Source organism: Galeopterus variegatus, unplaced genomic scaffold (assembly GCF_000696425.1).
Source record: "Galeopterus variegatus unplaced genomic scaffold, G_variegatus-3.0.2 Scaffold1739, whole genome shotgun sequence".
NCBI classification, from domain to species: Eukaryota; Metazoa; Chordata; class Mammalia; order Dermoptera; family Cynocephalidae; genus Galeopterus; species Galeopterus variegatus.
In genome coordinates, this window is record NW_007727850.1 from 75938 (window position 1) to 88559 (window position 12622).

The following is a 12622-nucleotide window of genomic DNA, read 5'->3' on the forward strand; positions in this document are numbered from 1 at the left end:
CATATGTCTTTCATAATTTGCCATTCTTTTTCTTCGTTCTTCATTATCTGTTTACTCTTTATTCTCTTTCTTTCTTCCTCCTTTGATTTTGGGATTTTCACTCTGAAAGGAGGGATGGGCAATGCAGAGGACTGAATTTTCAGATCATATCAAAAGAGATGGAAAGTAGAGGAATTAGGACAATGAGCAGCTCAAAGACTTGGAAATGCGGGGCAAGAAAGTAAAGGTCAGATAAAGCAAAACAAAACTACAAATGCAGTCTTGCCAGAAACAAAATCAAAAATATTTTGATTTACAAAATTAGAAATATTTTGATTTTCAAAGTATTTTCTTTACAACTGATTATCAGATTTTGTGATAAATATATGTACAAAGTTAAATTTTAGAAAAATAACTTGATGAACATTAATAAGGGATATATGTTGAAAACTCCTTTGGTTTTAAGGATGGATGAACTGAGATTTCAGAAGGATGGAAAAGTATAGAGGTGTATCTTTAAAGCTTGGTGAGAATCACAAGTCTGAAAGAAAGGTTTATATGCAGGTTGACTCCAAGATCATATGTATTTCCCTAGTAAAATCTGCTTGATACATAATTTATTCAGTTCACATAGTAAAAGGTAGCTGTCAGACTGGTTATTTAATATTGTACAGAACACTGCTAAAATTCCTACTGAATTTTCCTTTATTCCACATAACCTGAAGTTTGAGTATTTATCTGTTGCTACTCTTAACAAGAAATAAATTAATGAATTTGCAAATAAGTGTTCTGTACAGGTAAGTTCTGAACTTGATTTGCAGTCATAAAATTTGATTCTTTACCCAACCATTAACAGACATGCATTTACAGTCCTTTTAAGAGAAATGATAAAAATGTACATTCAGGGGAAAGAATGGTCTTCTAAAATACAATTGCTCTCTGTATTCTAAAATACAAAGAAAATGAGTAATTTTCTGTTTTTATAATTTTTCCTTACCTTATCAATAACAGGGATAATAGGAATTCTGAAGCAAGCACAATTATAAATTCTGCCTAAATTCTCAAATTTGCATGCATCTTTTTACTTATTTATATTCAAATTTTTGTCTGGATTCTTTTAGGATAAAATAAGGTCGTCTCTCATGTGTGATATATGAATCCCTCACATATTACAAATGGAAACCAATATTTTTCTTAAAATTCTTTATTCAGCCTTCTCACAAAAAAATGGAAAAGAAGGAAGGTTGTAAAAATTATACCCTCTTTAGTACTTAGAGCTGAAATAGTTGGCTTGACTTTACTCTAGATTATATCATCTTTGGAATGATTGAAACATCACTAGAAAAATTGAGGAAGAGAAATAAACTGCCTACTATGGAAAAAGACGTGACTTCTTTTTTTGATTGTATTAACTGCATGTGAGCTGTTACTTGCTGTGCAATAATTGATTACCTTGCAATTATTTCTAGGAAGGAAGATGTCTTTCCTCTACTGTTTTAGAAAATGTATTGCCAATTGACTATACTTTTTGATTACTAGTGTATTGTGAACGAGAGTTAACTGTTCAAATTTATGTCAGTTTTAACTCAGAGACTTGATGAAAACTTGAAATTATTTCAGTATGTCTTTAATACAGCAAGTTATTGCACTACTCTGGTTTACATGGAACCTCTATTATTTTGCAGCTCAGTGTGGTGGTGCTATGTCAGATTTCAGTGGTGTGATCCTCAGTCCTGGGTTTCCTGGAAACTACCCCAGCAGTTTAGATTGTACATGGACAATAAAGCTGCCCATAGGTTTTGGTATGTATATTAAACACATGAAAGAGCTTTTGATATTTATTAATGTATCCTTAAGAAGGATTATCAATGTCTAATAAGAAATTTTAAAATATTCACAAATTACAGTTTAGTTTTGGAGTATATACTATTATGAAAAAGTGAAATTTGAATAATTATTGCTTAAGCCAAACACATTTCGCTGGGAGTACTTGGATAATTGAAAGCATATGGGTGTTTTTTTTTCTAATTTATTTATTATTTTTAATTGACAGATAAAAGTTATATGTATTTTTAGTATATGAGAGATGTTTTGAAATATTTATACATTGTGAAATGGCTAAATTAACCTATTTAACATGCATTACTTCACATAGTTATTTTTTGTAGTGAGATCACTTACAATCTCTCTTAGCAACTTTCAAAATCACAATACATTAACTATAGTCACCATATTGTACAATATAACTCTTGAACTTGTTTCTCCTGTCAACTAAAACTTTGTACACTTTGACCGACGTCTCTCAGTCCCCCCACTCCCACCCCCTACCCCAGCCTCTTATAACCACCGTTCATCTCTCTACTTCCATGAGTTCAGCTTTTTTAGATTCCACATATGATTGGCATCATGTGGTATTTGTCTTCTGTATGCCTGGCTTATTTCATCTAACGTAATGTTCTCCAGGTTCATCCCTGTTATTGTAAATGACAGGATTTCCTTCTTTTTTTTTTTTCCTTTTTGTCTTTTTTCGTGTCCGGCAACGGACCGCAACCCTCAGTGTCGCGCCCGCACCGGACTGGGACTGGCAACGGGATCGCAACCCTCGGTGCTGCACCCGCCCCTCGCTCAGCCAGTGAGCGGGAACCGGTCTGTATGTGGGATCCGAATCCTCGGCGGGAGCGCCGCCGCGCTCCCAAGCCGTGCACTGTAGCAGTACGCCACTGGGCCGACCCAGGATTTCCTTCTTTTTTAAGGCTGAATAGTATGCCACTGTATATGTATACCACATTTTTAAATTTATTCATCCATTGATGGATACTTAGGTTGATTCCATATCTTGGCTGTTTGAGTAATGCTGCAATGAATATAGGAGTGCAAATATCTCTTTGACATATGATTCCATTTCCTTTGGATATATACCCTGTACACATATATGCACATATATATCCTTTTGATGTATATGCTGGAACATATGGTAGTTCTATTTTTAAATTTCGAGTAATCTCCATACTATTTTCTACAATGGCTATAATAATTTATATTCGCATGAAACATGTGCAGGGGCATTTTGTAATTAACTAGATTAACATATAAATATAGATAGGTTGATTATGATATTTACTGTTCATATATATAGATATAGCCTGAGTTAGATATTTGTAGCAATAATAAATTTCATGTATAATTGTTTTTTAACTCTTGTTGCTATAATGAAGTAGTACATACATAAATTATTTTCTGGAAGTCTACTGAATCCATTCCATTTTCTTTGTTAATAAATCAGATTTTACAGATGAAAATGGTACACATTTCTATTGTTACTTTCAAGTACTTATATAGACCTAATATCTTCCCAAGTCTAATATGATACAATTCTCAGTGTTTGGGATATACTAATTTTACATTATATACATATACATATATATATATTGCACTTAGTTAATTATTTTTATCCTTATATCACCAACATGTTCTCTTACAGCTTTCTTAGATTCTGTGAATTTGTAAATGCACAGAAAGAAGCACTAGACTAAGGTTAGAATTGTTCATTAAATTACACTAGACTAGGATGATTAGACCCTCATTGAAGCACAAACCAGTTGGATTTAGAACAATTAAAAAAATTCTGAACTATCTCCCTTATTGAGGACTGAACTTAGGTATCTTACTACCTAATATGTATATACAGCCTCATATTATTAATACATTTTAGATGTTTTACATAAATTAACAGATAACTCAGAGTTTTCACAATTGTTTACTGAATATATATTATACTCCAGATACTGTGCTAAATGCTAGAGATAAAATATATGATAAAACAGACTTTGTACTTTTCTGCAAATAAATCACAGTCAGTTACGAGATAGTAAAATGTGCTATTACAATAAAGTGTAATAAGAGAGTATAGAATTGTACTTATAACAGACATTAGCTTACTACTGGAAATACAGAAACATCTTTCCAAGGAAGTAATCCCTGAACTATGGTTTTATTTTATTTTTTTAAATTTTAATTTATCAATATACAATACAGTATGAACTATGGTTTTAAAGGCAAGTAACAGCCAGCCCAACAAAGAGGGTCAGCGTGTAAGGAACATGAAAGAAATTCTAGGTAAACAGAGTAACACATGGAAAGATGCCGTTGAGAAAGCTAAAGAAATTCAATAATCCTGGACACTGTGGCCTGAGGTTTTGGAAGAACAGGAGACTACTGAGAGAGAATTCTGGGAGACCTTCTAATGAGGATCATTTTGGTTACAACATGGAATCCCTAAGATTGAAGTGGTAGTTAAATTCTATGTCCATTGACAAAAAGAGAGTACTGATGTAAATGAAAAATATATTTGAATAAATATATAGATTTTAAAAATAGATTTGAATGATATTCTATCTGTCTTTGATTAAACACTTAGACCTCTTCCCATGTTGCTTATGGAGCTAAACAAATTATTTTAAAATAAATTATTAAAACTATTTTTATAGTGTCAATGTCATATCATCTTCAACTTACCAATTGCTAATATTTCTTGATTTTAAAAACCAAAAGAGAAGAATATACATCTTTAGTTTAGAAATGAAAACATAAGAGACTGTTTCTTATTTGATTACAATTAAGTAATCTCACTCTTTTCTTTGAGTTTTGGTTAAATAAAATATTAGGTCTAGTGTATTCAAAAAAGTATATTTTTTGAAAAGAAGAATGAGTACAACTCAATAGTTAAAAAAAGTATTTCTTCAGGTGTATGAAACAATTATTAACAAGGTGATTTGTAAAATGAGGGATATTGGGTAAATTTTACTAAAAATATGCCCATCTTAGAACCTCACATATTAAGGTAACAAGTCCAAAGTTCTAAGAAATTAATCTGACTTTACAGAAACTTGTTTAATATTTTAAAGCATATTTTTAATATTTCCTTTTTATTTATTTATGGATTTTTTAATTATTTAGTAATAAAATACAACTCACTTGGGAGTCCCAGTATAGTTATTAATAGCAAAAGTTTGAGTCAGAATGTGTGAGTGTGCATTTCAGATCTACTAGGTAACTGTGTAAATTTGGCATGTTTTGCTTTGCTGTGCCTCAGTTTTCTCATTCTCTTAGTAACTATGAGCATCAAATAAGTTAGCATTTATAAATCATTTAAAACAGTGTCTAATAAGAGGAAACAATAAATGTCAGATTTTATTATTAACAATTTGGAGAATGGCAGTAGTAAGAACAACATCAAATTCACTAAAATTGAATATTAAGTGAATTAAGTAAACATACTTTTATTATTCTATCCCAGAGACATTTCGCTGTCTCATATTTTAATCATGCTTATAATGATGATGAGACTACGTTGCAATATGACCACATATAACAATGATGACTAGATTTTATTGAGACTATTACATAAAATTCATCATTATCTTCTGACAAGCAAACACTAAAAGAGCACACTTGTAAATTATACAAAATAAATAATATTTTTGAGAAGTTAATTTATATCCTATAAATGAATAATATTTAATGCAATTGTGGAATATGATTATGTTAATATATGAAAAAGTCTGCAGTCACTTTTGACCTCAAATTGGCCTTTTACATAATACAAACTATTTTTGTGTGTTTTTCGGGTTTTGGTTTTTTTCCTTTTTTTTTTTTTGGCAGCTGGTAGGTACAGGGATTGAACCCTTGTCCTTGGTGTTATCAGCACCATGCTCTAAACATCTGAGTTAATCAGCCATCCCTCATATTACAAATTAAGTGGGTTTCTACATTCGAAAAATTGGTCGATATAATTTTAAATGGTACTAAAGAACATGAAAGCTACTTTCTTGATCAGTTTTAGCATGGTAACATTATAACACACTGATAGAGATTTTTACTTGTAACTAATTGTGGACTTTTGAGAGCAGCATTCTTTTACTTTGAACCTTAGCAAAGCTAATTGTCCTGGACAGACAGCAAAGCCATGGCCCAGCCCTTGAGAGTATACCCCTAATATTAATGGAAACATATCTAAGTGCATTGATGTGATTGCCTGTGTGTGTTTATGTTTAATTTGGTAAAAAGGTAAAGTAGCATTGTTTGTTTTTTCTTCCTTAGGTGTACATCTCCAGTTCGTAAATTTTTCTACTGAAACCATACATGATTATTTGGAAGTAAGAAGTGGATCCTCAGAAACTAGTACTGTTATTGGTCGGCTTAGTGGTCCTCAAATACCATCTTCCCTATTTAGCACGACTCATGAAACCAGCTTATATTTTCACAGTGACTATTCACAAAACAAACAAGGGTTTCATATTGTATATCAAGGTGAGAGGAATAATTAAAAGTGAAAGCTTATTTAACCCCAAATCAGATATTAGAAATATTTAACTAAATCTTAATATTTTCTATATTCTGTTTTAGAAACAGAGAGAAAGTTAAACCAAGTCAAGCTTCAATTAGGAAGAGTTTCTTCTTTTATTGCATTTATGTAGTTGAACTAATGGCATTTTAAAGAAATAGGTTAATTTATATAGATTCACAGAGTCAACATTATTTTGGGTTGATTTTGTAGTTAGACTTTAAGAACTTTTGAATTTTAGAAAAATACATAGTAAGCAATTAAGTTTATACTTCTACAGAAAACTAGTGTTATTACTGGCAACAGTATTAGGCTTGTTGAGTCCTGTGTAGAATATTATAGTAAAATGGGAACTTTTCTCCTGAACATTTAGTACTTATTTTCTATACTTCCTTATTAAACCAAAAAGCATATAAGGGTAAAATATTGTATAAATTATCACGAAATTATACATTTGTCTATGAGTCCTGTCCTATTCAAAATTGTCTGTTAAATATGAGTGAAAATTAAAGGGTTTATTAAACAAAATAACATATTCCAACTCCTGATGATCAAATGATACACATTTGCCTTAAGCTGGAATGAGAACTATATTGTTTTTTTTTATATTTTTTGTGTGGAATATTAATTTAAATGAAAATGTCAGATTAAGAATAAATGCACTTAACATTTTAAAAGAATTTGTTCATAATTCTGTAATCTAGTTGTAAAAATTGGATTCTATTGTAATAAACAACATGATAGTTTATTCAATTTCATATTTTTTTGATTTGGGGAAAATAGAATTGTAATGGTCATTAGTAAAGTAGTTTCTAATTCTGAGCAGTTTAAATTTTATTTGTTAGAATTTAATTTTAAACTTCTTAATAATAAAGTTCCAAATATCTGTATTATATGAGTTATACCCTGTTCATAAGTTCAAAATTCGTTCAGCATTGTTTATTAAGCATCTTCTATGTGAAAGGCAATGGGCAAATGTTTTAGGATACAATGATAAGCAAAACGAACAGGGAACTTTGATCTCATACGGAATGTAGAATAAGAGGTGTATAAACAACTAAACAGGCAGTTATACTGCAGTGACAAGAATAAAATAACTAAAGTACAAGTTTATTTTATATTGGAAGGGATTTTTTTTTCTTAGTACTTTATTTTACTAAATAACTTCCTTGGAGAAACACAACAAAGGAATACTGTAGTTTGATTCTTTTAGAAAACAATTCCTAAAGAAAAAAGTATTCGAAGGGCTCAGAATTAGGCTTATTTTATCCTGTGTACATACAACATAACCAAGAGACAATTGCATTCTGTGTAAGGGAATCAAATATGTTTGATTAAAATTGTGGCTGTAAGGGGCTGGCCCAGTGGCGCACTGGATGAGTGCGCCGCTTGGGAAGCGCGGCGGCGCTCCCGCCCGAGGGTTCGGATCCCACATACAGACCGGTTCCCGCTCACTGGCTGAGCGAGGCGCGGGAGCGGCACCGAGGGTTGCAATCCCGTTGCCGGTCCCCGGTCCGGTACAGGGGCAACACTGAGGGTTGCGATCCGTTGCCGGACACGGAAAAAGACAAAAGACAAAAAAAAAGAAAAAAAAAAATTGTGGCTGTAAGTGGACTTTATATTTTCATTAAAGCTGATGATTTTGACAGGTTACACAAGTGGATGAAGAAATCGAATGTATTTTATGAATTGTGCTAATATTTTAATTGTGAAAACTGTAGACATGAGATAAAATTCATATCACATTATCATTGACAACATTTATCATAAACCTGTTACTATTTATAACCAACTACAAGCAGCATGACATATATTTGTAAGTTACATATAGTATCATCTGTGGTCGCAGGAATTCAGAAAGGAAAAATGTCTTTATTTCTCTTTTTTTCCAGCTTATCAGTTGCAAAGCTGTCCTGACCCACGCCCGTTTCGAAATGGTTTTGTAATTGGCAATGATTTTACTGTGGGTCAAACCATTTCATTTGAATGTTTCCCAGGATACACATTAATTGGAAATTCAGCTCTCACATGCCTTCATGGAGTCAGTCGTAATTGGAATCATCCACTTCCAAGGTGTGAAGGTATGCTTCTAACTGGAAGCTATCTTTTAGGCGATATCAGCTGTGTTTAATAATTCTTGTTTTGGCACTCTGCCTTGCCTTCCTTTTCTAACCAATAATATGCTAAATATAGAGGCTCTCTATCAGTTGAAAAACCATGTTAAAAAACCAGACAAAAACCATAAGACTTCATAATGAATAACTGATTTTTATTATTGGCAGGAGTCCTGACCTTTCCTATTTGTAGTGAAAATAAAGTTAACACTTTACAACTTCTTTAATATGTGTGCATGTGTGTGTGTGTGTAATAGTCATTCTTATATAAACCAATAATCTAAAAACTGCTACTGAATTTATGTTTCTTTCCTCCAGAAAACCCTTTTACATCAGAGGAGAGAGCTGGGCACCTCTAGTCAGCCCTCCTGAGTCTAATCCCATAGAAAAAAACACGTTTAAATAAAAAGGCCTTGAACCTCTTATAAGGCTATATATACACACACATGCATGATGCGAGGCAAATAGAAGTTAGTGTTTACATTGATATAAAGTATTTTGAAAAACAGAAGGCAATGTTACATACTAATGTAGTGATTGTTAATATTAACTATGTGCCTACCTTATACAGAAAAATGCAAATTGATATACTCCTGCATCGTTGCCATCTGCATTTTATAACTTCAAATCAGATAAAAACACAAAACATGTATTTTTATACTGCTTAAGAGATATGAAAAGTTTGCCTTTTTGCTATAGTCAGGTCATTTTATTTTTGTTTTTGTTTTATTTTTTTTTAACATTTTGTTTTGTGCCTTTTTCTGTAGCTCTTTGTGGTGGCAATATAACTGCAATGAATGGCACCATTTATTCTCCTGGGTACCCTGACGAATATCCTAACTTCCAAGATTGTTTTTGGCTTGTAAGAGTACCCCCTGGGAACGGAATCTACATCAATTTTACTGTCCTTCAAACAGAACCAATCTATGATTTTATTACTGTATGGTAAGCCAGGACCACTGTTATTGATTGATTCAACTATATGTATCCGTGAAACAAGGTAGGACTGAAAATATATCACAATCCTCTGTTACAAATTGCCATCTGATATATGAGTTAGTGTAAGTAACAGGATGACAGTATGTGTTCTGCATCATGCGACAAACCAGACAAATAGGTTTTGGCTTATTTGCCCAATGAAATCGAAAAAAATACCTTCATAGGTGAAAAGAAGATTTAAAGATATTATTAAATTAACGTACAAAAGCAGGGAGTTAAAAGCGTAAGTTTAAAGCAAGAAAGTTCTCCATTTACAAAACTAGTGTAATTTAAGAGCCTATATTCAAACATAACTATTTAACTATTGAATTCCTATCATAACTTATTATATAATATTATAATTATATTATTATTCTGTTAAATGAAACATCTTTATTTAAAATCTATTGTTTAAAATATATTTTAACATCATTATTAAAAATATATTATCAAAAAATCTCCGAATTAATAACTGACAATTGGTTAACAGAAATACTGTATGAATTTTGAGAGTCTTTCTAACTTTTATAGTCTATAATTCTCAAGATTGCTGCTGAAGAAAATAAAAGGGGGGCAAACCTCGAGCACATAGGAGAATCTAAGTTTTAGTCAAAAACCAAATAAAATATATTGATTACAACTTATATGAGTGTATTTCATTTAGGTAAAATTGATTTATTTTTTTATTTTTGTACTTTACATTATTAAATATGTTAGCAAGAATATAGACATAAAATATATCGATATGATTTGCCACAAATAGCTTGTTTAATGTACCGCATATTTATTATTAATATAATATAATAAATATTATAGCATAGTATAGTATATGTAATAATTTTATTAAAGTTGGTGCAAAAGTCTTCCAAAAAATCAATCTCAATATCTCCTCCTTCCCCGCCCCCATCTAATAGGGATGGACCAGACCAAAACTCACCTCAGATCGGTCAGTTCAGTGGCAATACTGCTTTGGAATCAGTCTACAGCACTTCAAATCAGATTCTAATCAAATTCCACAGTGATTTCACAACAAGTGGCTTTTTTGTGCTCAGTTATCACGGTTGGTATTATCTAAGAATTTCTATTTCATTTGGTGCTTCTTAAATTGTCCTGGAAAAATTGAATGTAATATATATTTAACCAATGATTAAAAAGTTATTAAAATTTGACACATTTATCATCACAGTAACTTTAGCATTTCAAATACATTTACTTGCAAAGGATGACCTCTTCTAAGATTTAGGGACATTAAAATGCGAGCAAATGAATATAGGAAATAAATCAGTCAGTAATTACCCAGTGGAAAATAATCATTTTTGCATGGAAACCAATAAAAGAGAACCAGCTGTTCATATCTTACTGCATGTAATTTTAATACATCAATAGATTTTTTTTCTAGACAAAATGTTTATTCAGCCTGCTGTGAATCTTTCTAAAATTAGCATCCAATATCTTTATGCTTTGGATCACATTGCTCATTCATTTATACTCTTGTTTCAAAACTGTATCTATTCTAGAATCTTAGGTTTTAAGTGACTATTCCAGATCATTTGGTTCTTAGCTTTTTCTCCTGTGGTATATTTTATGAAAGTTCTAAATTTTATTATTTGTATAGAATTGTTTTGGGCCCTCTCTTTATAACGTTAACTTTTTGAAAGGACATTCAGTGGATTTTCTTTTCCTTTTTTTAAATTTACTTTTCTTTTAATCCAAATTGATTATATTCCATTGTAAATAAGAAAATGTTTCTTTATAATGATTACATCCTTTTATCTGCTATGGTCGTAGTCCCATAAAAACACCTCATATAATTTTGTCAGACTAATTTCATGAATATTACACAGGATCAATAATCTATTCAATTAAATTTGCAAAAGTTATATGAAAATTTAAAGATAGACATGAGCTTTTTCCATTACATTAATACACAATTTAATGTTTCATCTTTTTTTAATTGAGACATAATTGATATGTACATTTGTGGGATACAGAGTTGATACCTGTGTATGATGTGTAATGACCAAGCCAAGATAATTAGCATATTCATCATTACAAAATCTAATCATTTCTTTGTGTTGACATTTGATCTCCTCTCTTTTTGTAATTTGATAACATATAATGTTTCATCTTTTTAACACAAAGTAATAAAATATTTGATACTCAAAGCTCATATTCTATGATATATACAGTAAGGCAAATGTAATTGTGTTCAAAGATATTTAAAGCACATTGGGTCTAGAAATAGGCAGAGAATTGACCATAAAATATTTGAGTTGCTCAATCTGAGCACTTGTCAGCCAGATAGATGGTATTTAATTAGTGCCTCTATAGGGACCCACAGCCACTGGTGCTGTATGTGCACTCTAGCACAGCCAACTAGAAAGTGGGCTGTCCAGTCAGACAACATTTATTCAGGCTGTTTGTTTTTATAATGCCTTATTTGTTTTTTCTACTAAATTGATTATTGATGCTGGCAATGTGTAGATACAACCTAAGACTGCAATCATAGCAGTATTACTTTGATAGAAAATCATAACTAGGAATCAATAAATAATCATTAAAGTCAAAAGATAAATTAGTCATTGAACTGTATTTTGTACATTTTCTTTCTTCATGAATCCCTGCCAAATTTTATTGTTTTGTGTCCTGCCTGCACAAGTCACAAAGAAGGGACTATTCATTGATGGACTATAAATATCCATAAGATGACTCTATAGGGAGTTTGTAATTATTATAAAATTTAGGGGACATTTTGAAGGGAAAATATTGTCAGAGGAAAAGATGTCCGTGTGTGTGTGTATGTGTGTATTCATATAGAAAATATATGAATGACAGAATATATGCATACATGCAACCAAATTATGAATGCGGATTTACATAGATACATAGTGAGTGTATACATATATTCTCTTCCAAAATTGTCGGGCCTCCCTGAGCCAGAGGCCGACAAAACCGAGCGGGAAGAGACCCCGGTCCAGCCGGGGGTCCCTTGTGGGGCTGAGCGGGATGATGAGTGTCGCTGGCACGGCCCTTCCCCCCCAGGACCTTCCTCCCCGGGGGCCGAGAAAGAACACCACCGAGCCAGGAGAGTGGTCAAAGCCAGAACTCCGTTTATTGAAAAGGCACTGGGGCTTATATAGGGGAATCGGGCGAGGATGGGGTGAAGATGGCGTGAGGGGGTGGGAAGAAGCAGTTGTCCAATTAGAGG

General features: G+C 32.0%; 1 protein-coding gene across 1 annotated transcript in view; it reads left to right on the top strand.

Moving 5' to 3' along the window:
• The window catches only part of CSMD3 (CUB and Sushi multiple domains 3), a 181752-nt gene that overhangs the window by 54564 nt on the left and 114566 nt on the right, over positions 1-12622 (top strand). The window contains exons 10-14 of the mRNA XM_008578674.1: positions 1665-1781; positions 6079-6288; positions 8215-8403; positions 9204-9381; positions 10329-10474. Of these exons, the coding sequence (XP_008576896.1) occupies positions 1665-1781; positions 6079-6288; positions 8215-8403; positions 9204-9381; positions 10329-10474 (840 nt within the window). The remainder of the gene's footprint in view (positions 1-1664; positions 1782-6078; positions 6289-8214; positions 8404-9203; positions 9382-10328; positions 10475-12622) is intronic.